This window comes from Falco biarmicus, chromosome 7 (assembly GCF_023638135.1).
Source record: "Falco biarmicus isolate bFalBia1 chromosome 7, bFalBia1.pri, whole genome shotgun sequence".
NCBI classification, from domain to species: Eukaryota; Metazoa; Chordata; class Aves; order Falconiformes; family Falconidae; genus Falco; species Falco biarmicus.
This window is the reverse complement of record NC_079294.1, coordinates 37,087,006-37,107,896: the sequence shown is the minus strand read 5'-3', so window position 1 is coordinate 37,107,896 and position 20,891 is coordinate 37,087,006. Positions and strand designations below refer to the sequence as shown.

The 20,891-nt window shown below is 40.7% G+C and overlaps 1 protein-coding gene across 14 annotated transcripts in view; it reads left to right on the top strand.

The window, feature by feature from the left end:
- CDC42BPB (CDC42 binding protein kinase beta) overlaps positions 1-20,891 on the top strand; it is a 98,654-nt gene that overhangs the window by 44,576 nt on the left and 33,187 nt on the right. For all 14 annotated transcript variants that reach the window (XR_008822900.1, XM_056345170.1, XM_056345166.1 and 11 more), the window contains exons 5-12: positions 4,323-4,471; positions 7,788-7,881; positions 11,008-11,208; positions 13,026-13,274; positions 14,262-14,341; positions 15,342-15,508; positions 15,609-15,728; positions 17,591-17,724. Coding sequence is in view for 13 of the 14 variants with exons in the window: in XM_056345170.1 (XP_056201145.1) it covers positions 4,323-4,471; positions 7,788-7,881; positions 11,008-11,208; positions 13,026-13,274; positions 14,262-14,341; positions 15,342-15,508; positions 15,609-15,728; positions 17,591-17,724 (1,194 nt within the window). In the remaining variant the exon portion in view is untranslated. The remainder of the gene's footprint in view (positions 1-4,322; positions 4,472-7,787; positions 7,882-11,007; positions 11,209-13,025; positions 13,275-14,261; positions 14,342-15,341; positions 15,509-15,608; positions 15,729-17,590; positions 17,725-20,891) is intronic.

Genomic DNA, 20,891 nt, shown 5'->3' with positions numbered 1-20,891 from the left:
TTGAAAGGGACTGACTAACTCCAGGAGACTGAGAAAGTCATGTAGTACTATAGCATACAGAGGTTTAGTTAAGCACCTTAAATTAACTAATCTACCTTGCATAAAATATTGGATAATGCTGTGACTAAATAATTTGAGAGGTATTAACTCTGTCAGAGTAAGAAGTATTTTAATTTTATTTTAAACTTTCAGAATGTCTTTTGAAGCAAGATTTTGTTTAAAAATGGCGAACTCTATTTATAAAACTGATTATACTGGTGTTTTAAAAGCCTGAAGAAAAAAACCAGCCTATTTCTTAAAAATATTTAAATAAAATAAGTTTTTAAAGTAGCAGTTTGGTCATCTCAGTAGTTTGAGAGACTTCAGCAACTGTTTATAAAGAAAGTCATTATTCCTATTACTTTTTTTAATGATGGGTTACTAGAGCTATAACATATAAGCTATGTTTACCTTAGTCATGGGAGTCGAGAGAGAGTGGTCAGGAGCGAAGTCAGTAAAGCCCCAACATATTGCAGTTATACTAAACCATAGAGCTTCTGTGTGGCTGCTTGAGGCTGGGTTTGCAAACCTACTATTTCTTTCACTGACATAGTTGTAATGTGAAAGTTTTCACCTTCTTAACCTTTTTAGATAGTACTGCAGAAGCAACTCATGATTATAAATAATAATAAAAAGGTATTGATAAAAGGCTGCCAATGAGTTCAAGAACTAGGCATATGAAACAGAAAATACTCAAACATTTTCACAAGTGCTGAAACAAAACAAATCATTTTGACCGTCATGTTAAAAGTATTTTCAGAGTAACAAGCACATCACAAGCAAATAAGTAGTCAGGTCTTAGACCCTCATTTATGTCCATTGAATTCATTGTGATAAATCGAGATTTTCAACCTCTCAAATTTTAGTTATCTGTGGCACTGCCTCATGAAGATAGCTCGTAATTGCAAATCCCCTCAGAACCAAAGAGCCTTCAGACTTGCATATAAATAACCTAAGATCCTGTAACATATTTCCAAGTAGCTTGTAAGAATGCAGCTACCTAACAAAAAATTGTTAGCTGTGCAAGGTAGCAAGCAGTAGTAATGACAGTACAGAGAGGGCTATAGTGGTGTTGATACCATCTTACACAAATCTGTTCCAAGCAAGCTATGGCAATATAATACATTCCTTTTCCTGAAGTTCCCGAAGATATTTAGATGTTGAAGTTTCACTTGACAGCAGAATTTAGAGATCTAGCATCTAATTTGAGATCCAGTATCTAAGAAAGCAACAACTCTGCCTGGCAGGCAAAGTCAGCAGATTCCCAGCATGCCTGAGATCTAGTTCTGCATGTGCTAAGATGCTGCCTTCCAATTTGGTCTGTTACTCAGCATCCATCTTGTGTCTGGTGCTCACAGATGGAGTGTATCTGCATCTCAGTCACTCTATTGTAAATGATGCTTGAAGAAAAAGTGAAACACCTTTCAGTGTGATTTTCATCCAAAAAACAGAGCAGAAGGTTCTCTTCCGTACTATCTTAGTGGTTTACTTGTCCAGAGGCTAAAAGATCTCTCTTCAGTTCTCTGCTCAGCTTGAAGAAGTTTATAGCCATGTTTTATCACATCTTGAGAGAGTGCTGCCGTGTTAGAACCTGGGCAGATTGGTTTACTTTTTAGCCATGCTGTTCATCCTTGATCCTTGTAGAGTGGGAATGCAAAGCTGAGAACAAAACAAGAACAGACAAGAGAGCCTGGTTCTCCAGCCTGGAGTGGACATTGGTCCTCTGAAAAAGAAAGCTCTAGGTTCTGGTATCTGCTCCTAGTGATATTTGTGCATTCAAATTAGTGATTTTTTAAAAATGCAAAACCATATAAGCTAATCCCAAAGCAGAAAGAGAACCTTGGTGTCTTTCCAATGCCTAGGGCTTTGCCATCCTCCTCTGGCTGCGTGATAAAGGGTTCAGAATGAGATAAATAATGAGAAGGTAAGATGTTAAGGTAGAAAAGTAGTAGCTGCCCTTGGAGACTCTAGAAGTAATTGGGGTTTAAAAGTAATTGGCGTTTTATTTCTTTTATTTAATATCAGTAGAGCATGTGATGATGCAGAACTTAAATATAAGCAAGAAACACAAAATTCTACAAAAATTCTGTTCTGGAATTAATTTTCTGGTTCTGCTCCTGTAGTTTTAAAATATTTTAGAGGCAAATACACCACGTGGTAGTGTTTTCTAAACAGTCAGTTCTTAAATGACATTGCATGGAAATGTTAGTGTGGGGTTTAGAAAGCTTTCGTAGAGACAGCTTGAGTCAAGATAGGTTAAGTAAGCCTTTGGTGATTTTTGCTGAAGCCCGTATGGTATAGGTAAAATATAGTCCATGAATATTAGAAACATACATGGTACCTGAAGTTCTTCCAGATTCAGATCTGTTAGTCTTTTTGTGACTTAACAGACAAACTTTATTTTCCAGTCTCATTCACATAGAAAGGCTTATGTGTGTCTGCCTGCTGACAACCTTTTAAAGGCTTCTGAGTATTCATGAGAGAGTATTTTGATGTCTTTTTTTTTTTTTTTTCCCCTTTGATTTCCAACTACTCTCCCTGTGTTTGATGTAGTCACTTCCTTGGAAGAAATGTGATACCTCAGATTTCAGCATCAGAATAGCCTTTATTTTAACCCCATGTGAAGGGAGAAGTGCCTCCTGGCAAGAAGATCGTTGTGAATTGGGAGATGAGTAAAATTTGACTTTCTTACAGAAGAGGCTTCATCATCTTCTTCTGATCCAAGTGCCTCATTTCATGAGTCAGCTGAGTTCTTGCTGATTAATGAATGCTGTGGGAGCTGAGGAAAGTGTGTTACCTTGTCTTTTAGGCAGGATACTTTAGCTCCCACAGAAGGCTCTAGAAGCTCTCTTAGCCTTGAATGTGTGATAGAATACTTTTAATACAGTATCCCTTTTAAAAGATCGCTGCTTCCTATCTGTAGCCTTTTGTTTTCAAACACAATTGTTACATGTGTACAGTGTTACAACACATGTTTAAAATTCCTTGATGGTTGCGCAATATGAGCTGATTAATTTCAACATAAGTGATGAAATTTTCCTGTCAGGTTAAGCTATGTTTTGAATAAGATGGAGAAAAATATCAAAACCTATGCCTTTTGGAGTCAGTCTTCTAAGCCAATAGAGAGTGAGGGAATGGTTAATATTGCACTTTATATTCTTTTGGGTTCCTATCTTCTTTAATTTGCTTCCCTTGTGGAAGATAAATCTGTGGCAGGGACAGTAGATTGTAGGTAACTTTACCTTGAGGAGAAAGATAAGATGACTGCTTTGAAAAGTTAATTCCAGAATAAGTAAAGTTATTCCTAAAACCAGGTATCAAATCATTTTGGGAAGCAGTGAACAAAATTGCTCAGGACTGGTAGTACTGGATAAAGTCATACTTGATTATTTGTTGTCTGTATTTAGGTAGATACTGCTAGGAAATAACTAAAACCGTAGTTATTTTTATGTGGTATGAGAAACAAATAGCAAGTCAGAGTCCTTTTCTTTCACATTACCCTGTCTGTGCTGGTCCTTTCCGTGGATAGAATAATGGCTGATGGGCCTAGGAGGCTGTTTACTTTTTCATTGAAATATATTCGAAAGGGCATTAATGTTTGATTTTTATATTTCCCACTGTAGTGCCTTTGGCTTGACAGTGCTTCTAGCTTGTCATGGGCATCCCTAATCTATAGTGTCATCAAGGTCCTGCCAGCTATGTTATGCATCTATGATGTGGCATGTGCCAAGATGAGTGTTTGAAGATGTTGATATGATGAATCCTACTTTTGGAACAACTAGTAGTATTAAAATGGTGCCAAAAGTAAAAGTAGTAATAAAAGATATATTTTGGACTAGATTGCATTAAGTATTCTTTTTAACTATTGTTTTTTTCTTCCTGCATCATCTGGAAATGCCCTGTTTAAGGGTTGATAACCTCCATTAATTTTGGTGATACGAGAGCATTTTCTTTGTGTGACACTGTAGATAAAACAGAAATAAACTCACACTGATTTACTTGTTTGTTGCTGTCGTGTCTTGTTTTTTTTATTTTTTTATTATAAGAACTGAATACTGATGTGTCATCCTTCTTGTGTATTAAAGGAATATGATACCTTTTTACACTAAATAAGCAAATAAAAGTAATTAAAAAGATTACAAATTTTGACTGGTTTCCCCAGGCACAGGGAGAAAAAAAATCAGTGAAAGGTTTTTTTTCAGGGATTGCCTAATGAACTCTGTTTTTTTCTTTTTTTACCAGCTGTGTTTCTGTACTTGACTGCTTTATTTTTCCCTTTTCAGTATCTAGTGATGGACTACTATGTTGGTGGTGATTTACTGACACTTCTCAGTAAGTTTGAAGACAAGCTTCCTGAAGATATGGCTAGGTTCTACATTGGTGAAATGGTGCTTGCTATACATTCCATACATGAGCTGCATTATGTGCACAGGTAAAATACTGTCTCACTTGGCAAAAAATATATGTACAGTTATATTAAGTTAATCCTAAAGGTATTGCTACGTATACAAATGGGCACTGTAGCCACAGGCAAACTACTGTGAGTACTTGCTTATTATATACTGTATAATAGCTGTATAAGCTATTACATTTGAATATCAAGTTTTGATGGATTGGTATTAGAAGCAGTGACCTTTATCTAACTTTTTACTAAAGCTTTTATTTTTAATCATGCTTCTTGACTTATTCTCAATTCATTTAATGAATATTTGTCTGCCTTTGTCCAAGCCAGTGTAGAAGTTTAAAGTAGTTTGAATTCTCTGCAAATGTTTAGGCATTCTGCAAAATTTACGCACAGTAAGCCCATGATAACATCAGTGCATCTGTTTACCTCAGATCATCCTCAAACCGTTTTTGGAATGAGTAGGCATGTGCCAGTTTAATTGTTTCTGCACAAGGATGTGTATTCCGGATCAGTGCCTACCATCATGTTAACTTAGGTTGTGTTCTGTAGTAAGTAGTTAAAAGTATGTAATATTCCTTGTTGTCTGTCAGAGGAAGCAGGTCAGGAAGGTAGAGTACACTTTATATGCTCATTTTTTGGCTTCCTCTTGGATTTTTATTTACAATTAATGTTTAAAAGACACAGAAATCTCAAACTATAATGCTTTGAACTCTTCTGTTTGGACTTTGATAGCTGTTTCAAAACCTTAAAAGATCAAAGATAAACTCTGTAATACACCTGTGAGTAAACATGGACAGTGTGTGGGGATTTTAAAATGTTCTGAACTCAGAGTTCACTAGAGGCACCATTGCACCCATTTCTCGGGAAGGTGGCCTGACTAACTGACCAGCTACATCTTTGAATGGGGCTGAATGAATGTCTGTTGGTGGCAGAAGGAATGAATGGCTTTGAGGCCAAAACATATGCTTTGAATAGGAGATGTATGAATGCCCAAGAAATTACTGCTTGGCAACTGGAATTGATTAGGAGGAAGCATGATTGCTCTGGAGAGGATTTCAAGGACCCTTTAAAGGCTTATATGACCTGTTAGCTGTAGATAGGAAACAGTGGAGCTCAGAGACGAGGCATTAAGCTTTTCTGAACAGAAGCAGTGTTCGCTTAGGCAAGCGAGATCTCTGCTTTTCTACTTTGCATGCAGATGTGTTGGATGGGATTGGCTTATGCTTCGGAAGGCCCAGTGAGCAGTGTTCTTTAAAAACCAACCAACCAAACTGGTTTATAGTTTTATATAAGTTTTAATAGTCCTCTGCACCTGCTGAGCTTGGCTTGCGGTTATGGGACTGTAAGAAAGTGTTGACAATATCTGGAACTGAAATGTATGGAATGAGTTTAACAACAGAAAATGATGAATGAATTTATCGGGAAAACATAGCGAGATGATTTGATTTTCTGGGTTAGTGCATATTTTTCTTTATTATAACAACTAAGTATGCATTTAATTTATGTTGACAGGCATAGATTAGCATTTACTATTTTGTCTTAATACTGCTAATGAGCACCAGTATTAGTAAAGTTTCAGTTATTAATTTCAAAGCATTAGCCCTTGGTTAAAAAGTGTTAATTCAAGTTTGTGTTGGAAAAGATTTATCAGATTGGCAGGATTTTTACACATGAGGACCCTTTGTTAAACCTATCATGGTTTTTCTCGTAAGTTTCCTCAAGTGTGAAAGTGGAATTCAGCACCTTAAAAATCAGACCTTGTCAGCTTCCACATCTATGTAGCAAGGTGTATTAGAGCACATTTTTTTCCTTGTTCCTAGTAATTCTGCTCTCTTCCTCAAAAATTAAGCTGAAGCTGTTGTACAATTTTTAAGTTTTTGGGCACATGTAGTGGCATTTGGATCTTCCCATTTGAAAAAAAAAACCACATTGTTTTACAGTGCGACAGGACTGGTGGATCTAAGGTAAAGCACATGCGGTTTTATTTAGTACTAATAGGTAGTATTATTTGAATAAATATGAAATCTAAAATAACCCTAAGTAACACAAGATGACCATTTTATAGGTTTGGTTATCTTTTTTGGCTAGCTTAGATAACTATTCTAAAAAGGCATGATGATATGCTAGGCTGTTGGGAGCTGATCCTGGATAGTGTTGGCTAAAGAAAGGGAAGGAGACTGGTATATGTTACCTTGGAAGACATGGATGGTTTTTTTTTGCCTGTGGAATTGGTGGATAACTGAGCTGGTTTTGCTGTTTTGCTTTCTGCACTTGCTCTTCTCTCTTCCTTTCTTGCCGCCTCCCAAACATATTGGCCAGGTGCTCTTAAAAATCACTTGGGATATTTTGAGGCTATTAATTTAAAAAAAAACAAAGAGCATAGTATGTATCAGGACTGTCTTAAGTTATCTGAAGGATTGATCTTTTACTAATACTTTGTGTGAATTTTAGTACAAAGTGATGAAATAAAATGTGGTTAATTGGTTGACTAAATTCAGTTAACATGCTTTTCAGTAAATCCTTTTTGGCTACCTTCCTGATATCAAAAAGGAATGTAAAGTAATGAGCTAGAATGAAATGGGAGTTTTAGCTCCCTGTCATTTAGTAGCCTTAAAATTCTATGTATCATTTTATACCCTGCTAATATATATATAAAACCAGGAAAGACACAGTTTGATATTGGAAGCTTTCTAATGTTACTGCATCCTGTTGAAATGGCATTGCCTTAATCCCAGAGCTGGAGGAATTCAGTGGCTTATTAGAGTAACTGCTGCATGTACACAGGATGCAAGGGTCTTCAGGTATTCATAAAAGCAAATGTGCTGTGCAGTAGCGTGTAGAAAGTCTTGAATAGCAAATGAAAATTACTGGCCAAAAGCAATGCTGGATAAAATTTAGAGAAGCAGGAAAAAAACTTCCTAGATAAGAAGTAAGAAGTTAGTTACAAATCTTGGCATAAATCATGAGATTAAAAGATTGCCTTTCCTCTTTTATCTTTCTTCCCTTTAAACAGTATATTGTGGTGCATATAATCTTGAAATTATGTTGAAGTGAACTGCCTATCTGTTACAGTTGGCATGACTCACAGTGATTGTTCTGCTTGGTTGTTTGACTGTTCAGAGTTCAACTTTGATGAGATTGAAAATCTGATGTAATCCAAGGCTTCAATTTTGTGGGCAAAGTTTTAGGCAGGAGGAGGAGGGGGTTGTAAGTAGTGCAATAAAAAGAGTATGCATCAGTGGGTATCCAACATAAAATTCTTTCCTGTTCTGTGCAAGATTAATCTTTACAAACAGAGCCAATGATGTATACAGTCAAATCTTTTCACTTTCTCTTATAACAGGGACATAAAGCCTGATAATGTTCTCTTGGATGTGAACGGCCACATACGACTGGCAGATTTTGGGTCCTGTCTGAAAATGAGTGAAGATGGCACAGTATGTATGAAGCAAAATTTAACTGGGATGTTGGTAGTGGGAGCTTTTAAGTGAGCTGCTGGTCCTAAAGCTATTAGACATTGCCAGTGTACATGAGGGAGGTGATGGATTGTAAGCTTATTGACCTGTTAAAAATTGAGGGAAGAGTACAACTCAACATACTTATAAAAACATTTTTGACATCTTCATCCTCTTGTTTTATTATTATCCTTTGCTATGTATTTCTGTCCTTCATCTTTTCTCCTACTGGCCATTTGAGTCCTCATGGGATTTTTGTGAACTGTCCAAAGACCCTTTGTTAAATAATAGAAATTTGACATTATTTATGTCTTGGAATCACAGGTGACCAGGAACCTAGAAGCCATGACAGGCTTGAAGTATAAGTCATTCAAAATGGAGGCCTAACTATGCCCAGCTAGAAATTAATCTGACTGCTGCTGTAAAAGACAATGAAAAAAGTTTCTATGAATAAATGCATTAGCAACAAAAGGAGGGCTAAGGAGAATCGCCATCCTGTATTGGATGTGGGGGGAAAGATAGTGACAAAGGGTGAGGCAAAGGCTGACATACTTAGTGCTGCCTTTACCTTAGTCTTAAATGGTAAGACCAGTTGTTCTCCTGGTACCCAGCCCCCTGAGCTGGAAGACGGGGACAGGGAGCAGAATGAAGCCCCCATAATCCCAGGGGAAGTGGTTAGTGACCTGCTACACCACTTAGACACACATAAGCCTATGGGGCCAGATGGGATCCACCCAAGGGTGCTGAGGGAGCGGGTGGGAGTGCTCACCGAGCTGCTTTCCATCATTTATCAGCAGTCCTGGCTAACCCGGGAGGTCCCAGTTGCTTGTGAACAGAGGTTAGCAAATGTGACACTGTCTACGAGAAGGGCAGGAAGGAGGATCTGGGGAACTACAGGCCTGTCAGCCTGACCTCGGTGCCAGGGGAGGTTATGGAGCAGATGATCCTGAGTGCCGTCACGCAGCACATACAGGACAGCCAGATGACCGTGCCGGGCCAGCACACGTTTATGAAGGTCAGGTCATGCTTGATTGACCTGATCTCCTGTGACAAGGTGACGCGCTTAGTGGATGAGGGAAAGGCTGTGGATGTTGGTCTACGCAGACCTTGGTAAAGCCTTTGATGCCGTTTCCCACAGCGTTCTGCTGGAGAAAGTGGCTGCTGAGGGCTTGGCTGGGCGCAGGCTGGCTGGGTGAAAAGCTGGCTGGCTGGCCCAGCCCAGAGCGCGGTGGTGCACGGAGTTACATCCCGCTGGCGGCCGGTCACACGTGGTGTTCCCCAGGGCTCAGCGCTGGGGCCAGTCCTGTTTGATTCTTTATCGACGATGCGGCCGAGGGGATCGAGTGCAGCCTCAGTCGGTTTGCAGAGGCCACCGGGCTGGGCAGGAGCGCTGCCCCGCTGGGGGGCAGGCGGCTCTGCAGGGGGATGGGGGCAGGCTGGATCCATGGGCCAAGGCCAGTTGTAGGAGGTTCCACCCGGCTCCGTGCGGGTCCTGCACGGTCACACCAGCCCCAGGCAGCGCTGCGGGCTGGGGCAGAGGCTGGGAAGCTGCCCGGTGGAAAGGGGCCTCAGGGTGCTGGGTGATGGCTGGACATGAGCCAGCACCGTGCCCAGGTGGCCAAGGCGGCCAACAGCATCCTGGCTTGTGTCAGACACAGTGTGGCCAGCAGGGCCGGGGCAGTGACCGTCCCCCTGCACTCGGCACCGGTGAGGCCGCACCTGGAATCCTGTGTCCAGTTTGGCCCCTCGCCGCAGGAAAGACACGGGGGGGCTGGAGCGTGTCCAGGGAAGGGCAACGGGGCTGGTGAAGGGTCTGGAGCACCGGTCTTACGAGGCGCAGCTGAGGGAACTGGCGTTGTTTAGCCTGGAGAAGAGGGGGCTTAGGGGACCTTCTTGCTCTCTGCAGCTGTCTGAAAGGAGGTTGTAGGCAGGTGGGTGTTGGTCTCTTCTCCCAGATAACAAGCGATAGGATGAGATGTGCTGCGGGAGGTTTATACTGGTTATTAGGAAGAGTTACTTCACCAAAAGGGTTGTCAAGCACTGGAACATGCTGCTCCGGAAAGTGGTTGAGTCTCCATCCCTGGAGGTGTGGAAAAGATGTGTAGGGACATGGTTTAGTGGTGGGCTTGGCAGTGGTGGGTTAATGGTTGGACTTGATGATCTTAAAGGTCTTTTCCAACCTAAATGATTCTATGATTCTACAATTAGTAAGCAATTTGGTTTATATGCTTTTTACAAATAGAACAGCAACATTGTGGTAATTGGGCATCTTGTGCACCAGATTGAATACACCCCTAAAAGCTAAATCACTCGTGACATTTTTTGGTTTGTCTAGTTTAGGGTGCTTGCATGGGTGTCAGTCCTGGCAACATACGGCATGAAACATTGTTCACCGTTTTTGGCATAAACTCAGGTCTTGCTGAGTTTCTGTAATCATAAAATGCCTGCCACGGATTTAACATGTTAAAGTGCAAAATAAATTGGAAGGAGCCATTAGAACTCTATGTGAAGCCTGAGAACATATTCCTAGAGATTAGAATTGCTCTGCCACTGCCCTGATGGTCAGGGTTTCCATAATACTTGGCCACAGGGCAATTCCCCACCTTATCCCTGTATTGAATCCAATTGCACATTATGCAATAAGCGTTAAACCACTTTCTGACATAATAAAAATAGGGGGACTGTTTCTGTTTGCCCAAGGACTTTGTTTTGTGATCTTCAAATGAAACTGTAAAATTGGGGCATAGGACTTGAACTCAGTATTTACTAGTTTTTCATTTCAATTTCTGGCAGCCAATTGCAGTTTTAAAATACAAACTGACACAAAGGCAAAACATACTCTCCTCTTGTCTTTCTGCTTTCACAATAGCTGTGATTATTTTGGGTTTCTACTGTGTTCCTAATAAAATATATTAACCAATTTTATGTAGAAGTAGACTGGAACTTAATCTTTGAAGTCTTTGATACTTTCGTAATATTTATTTTGTTGCTGTGCTTTTATAACTTCTCCAAAATCATGTGTCCTGGGCAGAAATACTAGTGTGTGAGTGAGAAAGTTGCTGAGAGAACCATAAAAATTACGAGAATTATATTTGCCTTATTTTTAAGGTACAGTCATCTGTAGCCGTGGGTACACCTGACTACATCTCCCCGGAGATACTGCAAGCAATGGAAGATGGAATGGGAAAATATGGGCCTGAATGTGACTGGTGGTCATTGGGTGTCTGCATGTATGAAATGCTGTATGGTGAAACACCCTTTTATGCAGAGTCATTAGTGGAAACCTATGGAAAGATTATGAATCATGAAGTAAGAGCTATGTTAAATCTCTATGTATTCACTGAGTTCATAATGTTTACAGAGAAACTGTTATCACTTAAAGATATTGAAGTGATAGTAGTTCTTTGCTTTTTGATGATGTTATAGGACCATATTGTGTAGGTTTGTTGGTTCAGGTTTTAGGAGCGTTTGTCTCTCTGAACTGCAGAAATTTAATCCTTTGTCATACTGGAATTTCTCTCTAAATGCTAATGTTCTTGTTGGAAAATCTAAGTACTCATCACAAAATAGAAATTAAAGCCAAATCTTGTGTTAGGCGCATTGAAAGTTTCCTCTGGACTGTGCAAGAGAAATGAAGTAATGCATTATTTACACAGCTGTGCACATTTTCTGTCATACTGAGTACAAAAAGGGGAACAGGCAAGTCAACCAGTGTAGACATGAGCTGCATGAAGAACATGAGTCGGGGGGAGCTGCCCAGAGTGGAAGTGGTAGAAGAGCATGAAGCTGAGCTGCATGAAGGACATGAGGTCGGGGGTTTGTCCAGGGTCAAAGTGGCAGAGAAGTGTTGGAATTTCTCAGTGCATTTTGTGCATTGTGAACACTGGAGAAGAGTAAACTAAACTAGTTCATGGTGTCCTTTCAAGAGCTATATTAAGAGGATGTGTTTATGTGCATACTCATCCCAGGCAGCCAGAAGCTGTTGCATAGGGTGTATTGTTGCATTTTCTTCTCCCCAGAATGAGTGCAGTTTACTGGTGTTTTCAATGCTGTGCTCTCACAGTGAAGCAGTGATGGACAAGACGTGAAATCCTTGCCAGAGCTGACACCCTTGCTGTGATGAATATTAATCTCTCTCTTGCTTTAATTTCTTCAGTGAGCTAACTGGTTGCAAATGTAACCAGCGTAAACTCTGGCTATCTGGCTCTTAAACTTATTTGGGAAGAATTTTGAAGCTGTTATCCTGCAGACTTAATATTTTAATCTTACTTGGATACACAATCAATACGATTGTATGTTTTTCAACAGAAGCTTAAAGTTTAATTTCATTTATGCTGGTTTGGTCCCTAATCTCATTTTAAATTCGAGAAGTTGTATTACAAAAGGTACATACATGCTGTTGTCCTTTATTGGGAAAAAAAAAAAACCAAACCAAAAAGCTTTTCCTGACTATACAGTGGTAGTAGTAGCAAGCTAAAATACAGAAAAGTTTTTCCCAATTTTTATCTAGAGTAATTTCAAATGTTAGTGGTAAGTACAATTTTTAGATCGTTTTTTTGTTTATGATAATGTAAGTCTTTGCTAAATGTAGATTAGATTTGGGTGAGAAAAACAGTTATTTAACCTATAAATGAGAAGAATACATCCTTAAATAGAACAACATTTTGTAAAGAATTGACTACCATCATGGGGTTTGAAGAGTTGAAATCATAAAATCTCAAGGAGTACATCTTCGGGAGGTAGTGGGTCTGTGACTAAGAATACCAGTGAGAATCTGCCTTTATTGTATGATCTTTAATATATCGTAGTGTGTCAAAATTCCTGTATGTCATAAAAAAAAAAGTCTGCTTTTTCAAATAGTTACTGTAATTGCAGTTAGTTTTGAACAGATCTGTATTATAGAAATTGAGAAATGATTACTTGTCCTCAAAATCCATTTTAAGACAAAAAGTCTGTCACCGAATGTTTTGCATTATGCTCTACCACTGCTTGCTGGAATTAGAAGAACAGCGTTTTATTATTAATTAACAGTTTCATTGGTGTAATTTAGCATGTTCTTTTTGAAACTACTATTGAATGTAATAGATTCCTTCTCTAAAAATTTCTCTATTTGTTTTGTTTTCTAGGAACGATTTCAGTTTCCATCCCATGTTACAGATGTATCTGAAGAAGCAAAAGATCTTATTCAGCGACTTATCTGCAGCAGGGAGCGTAGACTGGGACAGAATGGAATAGAGGATTTTAAGTCTCATGCATTTTTTGAGGGACTTAATTGGGATAACATCCGAAACCTAGAAGCACCTTACATTCCAGATGTTAGCAGTCCTTCTGACACCTCAAACTTTGATGTAGATGATGATGTATTAAGAAATCCAGTGAGTCTTTGTTTTTAAATATTACTAATGCAAGTGTGCAACCTTGCTGCACTGTGAGGTAGTAGTGAGAACTTATTTCAAAACAAGTAATGTAAGAGATGAAAAATAAGTAATTTTGAATGTGAAAAAATCAAGTTTTTCATCCCTTTGACATTTTGCATTGTCAGAAATTGTGAGCTGCTTTTCTAAATGGTAGCAGTTGCCAAAACGGACTATTGTTACATGGTCAGTCAAAGTTAAAACATATTTAGGTGGGGAAAAAAAAAAAGGTAATTGCCCTTTTAGTTTACCTTTGCAAGGAGCTAGTATTTGGATTGATTCCTTTTTAGTGATGAAAAAAATAAATATATCTGTCTTTAGAAATACACATATATTCCCCATGCAGCTTGTAGTCACAGCTGTCCAGGTGAGAGACCTCACGCTGGTACTTCTCCACTGACTTAAGAACCAGGAGGTTGTGGTTTTGGAGTGGGGACATTGGTGTTCCCTTCCTCTGTTTCTGTTGTGTAGTATTTTACAGACTCGGGTCAGGAGAAGCAGAGGGCTTTTGTGGTAATTTGTTCATCAGCTTTTATTCCAAGAAATGAAGACCTTTGGGCACATTTTTTGATTACATATCTAACAGTAACTAGCATATGAAAACAGTAGGCATTTTGGTGTCAGGTCACTTTAATTAGGGAATTGAAATTTCACATTTTCTTTTACTGATTGCATTGTGCCTTGACCTTGTTGAAATGCTGCCCTTCAAGTGCTGGTTCAAGAGGCTCCTAAATTCAGGTCATTATATTAAGTGACCTAATCTAAAACAAAGTGCGTTCAGGGACAATGGAATGTTGTACAACGGAGCATAACTGCCAGTTTCAGTTGGTATATGTTAGGAAAAGTCTTTCCCTTAATTGTCTGTCTTTAACTGTTGAGGCTAAATCAAATGCCTTTAGCTCTGTAGGGGTTCTCTTTGGGGTTTTCATGCATGTTCTTTTCATGCAGGATGTGGTGCCACCAAGTTCTCATACAGGCTTTTCTGGATTGCATTTACCATTCGTTGGGTTCACATACACAACTGATAGGTAAGCAAATGATATGTTTTTCATTAAACTTGCTTCCCAATTGCAGCTAATTCTAGTAAATTCTCATTTTTGTAAACATGTGGAAAGGTTGATTTCCATAGGTGTACCTGTAGAAAAACCTTTATCCCCTTTTTTTTCAAGTGATGAACATACTTTGATCATGCTTGCCAAGATTAGATCCTTGTGTATTTAATATTTTATCTATTTGAAATGAATGAAAGTTAAGGGACTAGATGTGTCACTTGAAATGAGGTACAAACTTGCTGTTCCTGCATTCAGAGCCTGAGAACAAGTCTTGTCCATGTTAATGTCTGCCAGGAGTAGTCCAGGATTAGCTTATTGCTTCAAAGTCCTGCTGGTAAGCTAAGCTAACACAGATGGTTCTGAGCATGGACAAAGTGGCTCACTTTGCACATCTTTGAAATGGTCTCCATCTGACTTCAGAGATCCCTCAAATGTATACTTGTGTCTGATCATAAAGTTATTCTGCCCTGTTTGTTACTCCATTATTTCCGTTTGCTGAGGTGTGTGTTACCCCATGCAATACTATTTCAGAAAGAACCCAGTACACACATCTCATGCTTTTCAGTGAGATCATGTGGCTTAACTTAAATCTATCTTTGTCACACTTTAAACTTTTGGGTATTTTTTCATCAGCATGCTCAGTGCAGGCACGCTTGCCTGCTTGCTTTTCTGTCAGGCAGTAGTAACCTTTGGCATGGGAGAGTTGACACTTTCAATCATTCAGACACTTTGTAAAGTCAACGTACATCCACATCATCAAAGCCCTGAACGCAGACACTGTAGTTCTACAGCAGCATACACAGTAGCTAGGGAATAACAACTTTGTCTACCTTGACAATTGTCTTAACAGTAACAATTACTGCACTAATTGTTTTTGTAACTTTAAGGTGTGTATTTGGTGGAATCCCAGCATGTCACTGCTGTAGACTGCTGTGAGTATTTATTAAAATGTTCCAACTTATGTATTTGTTTTCAGCTCTTTATCTGATAGAGGCACTCTAAAGAGTGCAATGCAGTCTGACACTGTAACCAAAGATACAGATGTGCAGCGTGACTTAAAGAACACTTCACAAATAGAAGGCTATGAAAAGAAAATACGGAAATTAGAGCAAGAAAAGCAGGATTTGAACAGAAAACTGCAAGGTTAGTGGTTTATATTTGTTTGGATTCTTAGTTCTGCTCATTAGGAGGAACTGGGAATGTATTTTATTGAAAACCTTTTCCTTTCTTTTCTGATTTTAAGAATCTACACAGACAATGCAGAACCTCCAAGGTCCAGTGTGTGTTACAGTAAGTACAAGCCGTGATAAAGAGATTAAAAAATTAAATGAAGAAATTGAACGGTTGAAGAACAAATTAACAGGTAAGCCTCTGGCATGGTAATTATAGTAAAGCAATTTATTTTTCTATTCCTAGTAACATTATGTACTGTGCTTTTGCAATAAGTAGAATTAATGTTATTGAGGTGCTAAAAAAACATTTTTTAAAAGTCTTGTTCAGTAGTAAAAGGCATTTTGGTTTTTCCAGCTGAGCACTTTTTCTTCCACTTGCTTGCCCTTATAGCATATACTAGCATGGCAAGTCTAGTATACAATGAATTGTGTGGATGAGTTTAGTTAAATACTTTGTGTGATGTTTGCTTCCCTAAAAATCTCAGGAGATCCTGTTTTCTTACTCCTCCCTTTTGGGAGGAGTGTTGTTTTGGAGGAATTTTGCTTGGAGGCCGGTGTAAGAGACAGTGGGGAGAGAATACTAGCTGCTTTTTAGTAACATAAGGGGATAGGTGGGGGGATGTATAATAATAGTTCACATTTAAATGTTTCTGAGCTCCTGCTCCCTTTATGTTTCTGTCTGGTGATGCATTAATTAGGAAGCACTGAGCATTGCAGAAAAATATTGGCATCTGTCCTGAGAGAAAACTGACTCATCCAGATCACCGAAAATCTGTTGCTTGACAATGCTATTAGTTTATCCGTACAAACCTCCTGGGTAGTCGCTAATTTTTAAGTGGGAGTTAGTGATAAACAAAACAGTAGCTGTGAATCCTAATGACTTGGCTGAGAGGTTTATAGGGGACCTATACTACAGCGTAAATGTTCAGATGCTGAGTTGCTGATGCTGACCCCGTCCCCCAAAGTTTGGCAATATACCCCCTTTGTAGGTGCATGCATTGTAAAGATCAGCTCAGCTCTCCTACATAGATTATCCTTCCAAAAAGCTATTCTTGTTTATTCTGGAGTTAGGTTTGAGTCCAAATAGATTAAGGTATTCCTTCTGCAAATGGTTCAGGTTTATTTGGCTCTTCAGCCAATGGTGTCCTGTTAAATATAAAAACTAGCAGTATGATCTGGCTTAAAAAGAAGTAGTATTGGTTCATGTAGAGTGGGAGGAGGTTCGTGCTGAAGTGAGAAAAGGAATAATACATTAATTGTTACAGCAGTGCTTGGGGTCCCTGAATACATAGGCCTAATTTCCTGTTCTGCCACAGACATCAGTGGAATTTGAGTGAGGCAGTTATTCCCTGTGCAAGTTATTTATTTGTTTAAAAGAAGTAGTAATTAAAACCAAACGGAAAATGGTAGCTCGTTTTCTTACCAGGCGTAAGACTGAGCAGAGGTATATAAACATGGTTAGTTTGCACTTCAAGGCGATAATTGCAAACCAAATTTGTTTAATTTTCTTTGAGAGTAAAGAGGGAACTACCAAGAGAACATCCTGCCAGGAATATGGGCAGTTGGGTCTCCAGCCTGCCTCGTGCAGGATGGTATTCCATTCAGAGATCGTTAGTTCATATCTACTCTAGGAAATAAATAATCCTTTCCTGTTTTGCTGGATGCACTAATGACTGACTGTAGCCTTGCTTGCCATATAATGAAAACTATTTAGGAGACAAATTGCTAGAACTGGAATTAGAACAACTCAAGTTTATTTTAATGTTTTCAAGGGCTAGAAGTTATATTCCTCAAAAATTAAACAAAGCCCTGTGCTAAGGCTTTTTCACTTAGAGATCACAGTCTTTGGGAGGGTTTCTTTAATCGTCTGAGAAAATTAAAATTATTTGGAGATGTCAGTGCCCCAAAATTACCTTAAACTGTCTAAAATGGTGGGAATAGGGAAGTTGTTGATTTTCCCAGGAAAGTAATACCAGTTTGTTTCAGTAATGTTGCTTGCTTTATTTTGGTGTAAATTTTGGACCAGTTACATTTAGTATGTATTAATCTACAGATATAAGCAAGCTGGAAGGACAGCTTGCGGATGCAGTGGCTTTTCGACAAGAACATGAAGACTCTATACACAAGTTAAAAGGACTAGAAAAACAGTGCAGAGTACTGCGGCAAGAAAAGGAGGACCTTCATAAGGTATTGATCAAAAGCTAGATATATTTAAAAATGGCCATGTAAAGTAGTTATAGAACAGTTCTGTTGTGATTGCACTTTTGGTGTTTTAGATGCTGCTTTTTAAAACAATACTGAATGTCAGTGAACCTGTTGATTTCATTAACACTATAGTCATTTTCCAAAGTAGCACATTTTCTTTTTTTTGGAAGTTGATAGGCATCTTATGTCATCTTTTTTAAGTGTTCTGCTGGAACACCTAAAGAATGGGTTTAGTTTAACTGTTGAATTATTCCTAACTGTTTTAGTAGAGGTGTGAGGGCAATCAAGAGAGGCTTAAGGGCCTCGGGTTGACTGGATCAGGAACACCAGTAGTGTTCTTCTCTATCCTTCCAGTTGCAGGGAATGAGGAGGGAAGAAACAGGAAGAGCCAGCAGATCACTACCTGGCTCCAAGCCTGGTGTCACTGACAGAATGTTAGGTTTTTTGATCACAGGTCAGTTTACGTGACACCAGGCCAGCTGGCAGCAGATGGGGTACACCTGTCTCAAGGGGGAAAAGGATCCTTGCACAAGAGTTAGCGGGGCTCATTGAAAGACCTTTAAACTAGATTTAAGGGGGAAAGGGATAAAACCAGGCTCACTTGAGATAAGCCTGGGGGTGGTATGCCAATGTTTGAGGGATGGTGTGACAGCAAGGTTTTTGGTCTGCCATCTCAGTGGAGGCAAGACATGGACATCCATGCAGAGCAAAGATGCAAAGGGTATTGACGTATTTGAAACTATGAAAGTGCCTGAGTATGGTCACATAGGAATCTGAGCTTCTCAACACGAAAAGGTGGCAGGATCAACAGCCCAACCGAAGTGTATCTACACCAGTGCAAGCAGCACAGGCAACAGACAGGAGGAGCTGCAAGCCATTGTACATCAGGAAAACTGTGATAGAGCTGCCATCACAGAAACATGGTGGGATGACTGACATGACTGGAGTGCTGCAGTGGATAGCTATAAACTCTTCAGAAGGGATAGGCAAGGAGGGAGAGGCAGTGGGGTAGCCCTTTATGTTAGGGAGTGTTTTCACTATCTAGAGCTTGATGGTGGTGATGATAAGGTTGAGTATTTATGGCTAAAAACTGGGGGGAAGGCCAACAAGACAGATACCGTGGTGGGAGCCTGTTTTAAGCCACCCAACCAGGATGAAGAGGCAGACGAAATATTCTACAAGGAACTAGGAGAAGTCTCGCAATTGCTACCCTTGTTCTTGTGGGGGACTTCAACTTACCAGGTGCCTCCTGGAAATACGACATAGCAGAGAGGAAACAGTCCAGGATGTTTCTGTAGTGTGTGGAAGACAACTGCCTGGAACAGCTGGCGAGGGAGCCAGTGAGGGAAGGCTCTTGCGGAACCTGTTGCTTGTGAACAGAGGTTAGCAAATGTGACACCATCTGCAGGAAGGAGGATCTGGGGAACTACAGGCCTGTCAGCCTGACCTCGGTGCCAGGGGAGGTTATGGAGCAGATGATCCTGAGTGCCGTCACGCAGCACATACAGGACAGCCAGACGACCGTGCCCGGCCAGCACACGTTTATGAAGGTCAGGTCATGCTTGATTGACCTGATCTCCTGTGACAAGGTGACGCGCTTAGTGGATGAGGGAAAGGCTGTGGATGTTGGTCTACGCAGACCTTGGTAAAGCCTTTGACGCCGTTTCCCACAGCGTTCTGCTGGAGAAAGTGGCTGCTGAGGGCTTGGCTGGGCGCAGGCTGGCTGGGTGAAAAGCTGGCTGGCTGGCCCAGCCCAGAGCGCGGTGGTGCACAGAGTTACATCCCGCTGGCGGCCGGTCACACGTGGTGTTCCCCAGGGCTCAGCGCTGGGGCCAGTCCTGTTTGATTCTTTATCGACGATGCGGCCGAGGGGATCGAGTGCAGCCTCAGTCGGTTTGCAGAGGCCACCGGGCTGGGCAGGAGCGCTGCCCCGCTGGGGGGCAGGCGGCTCTGCAGGGGGATGGGGACAGGCTGGATCCATGGGCCAAGGCCAGTTGTAGGAGGTTCCACCCAGCTCCGTGCGGGTCCTGCACGGTCACACCAGCCCCAGGCAGCGCTGCGGGCTGGGGCAGAGGCTGGGAAGCTGCCCAGTGGAAAGGGGCCTCAGGGTGCTGGGTGATGGCTGGACATGAGCCAGCACCGTGCCCAGGTGGCCAAGGCGGCCAACAGCATCCTGGCTTGTGTCAGACACAGTGTGGCCAGCAGGGCCGGGGCAGTGACCGTCCCCCTGCACTCGGCACCGGTGAGGCCGCACCTGGAATCCTGTGTCCAGTTTGGCCCCTCGCCGCAGGAAAGACACGGGGGGGCTGGAGCGTGTCCAGGGAAGGGCAACGGGGCTGGTGAAGGGTCTGGAGCACCGGTCTTACGAGGCGCAGCTGAGGGAACTGGGGTTGTTTAGCTTGGAGAAGAGGGGGCTTAGGGGACCTTCTTGCTCTCTGCAGCTGTCTGAAAGGAGGTTGTAGGCAGGTGGGTGTTGGTCTCTTCTCCCAGATAACAAGCGATAGGATGAGATGTGCTGCGGGAGGTTTATACTGGTTATTAGGAAGAGTTACTTCACCAAAAGGGTTGTCAAGCACTGGAACATGCTGCTCCGGGAAGTGGTTGAGTCTCCATCCCTGGAGGTGTGGAAAAGATGTGTAGGGACATGGTTTAGTGGTGGGCTTGGCAGTGCTGGGTTAATGGTTGGACTTGATGATCTTAAAGGTCTTTTCCAACCCAAATGATTCTATGATTATATACACAGGGGTTAAACTCGGATGTATGGCTAGTTATCAATCCTGTAGTACCAAAAAGCATACATACTCAAGAGTTAATAGAGCTAGGTCACTGCTGCAGCTTGAGTCCACTTACTCTTTGTAATGCCAAAAGGTTCAATTACTGCTTAAGGCTGGATGACTTTTATGTAATTGCTGAGATTATTTACTGTTATGTAAACTACACCTTTGTCCACTGCCTGAAATGTAATAGTATCTTAGTTTAAGTCAGGAAAAGACTTTGCAATACAGTAAATAGGGGTTTACATATACTACATACCACTTTCAAGGATATCAGAACAAGCTACCTGTATTCAAATAGCTAGTTTTAGAAAAGTCTAGCAACCTATTGTTCACGTGGCATTTAGATGGATCCAAACCCAATCCATGGCCCAA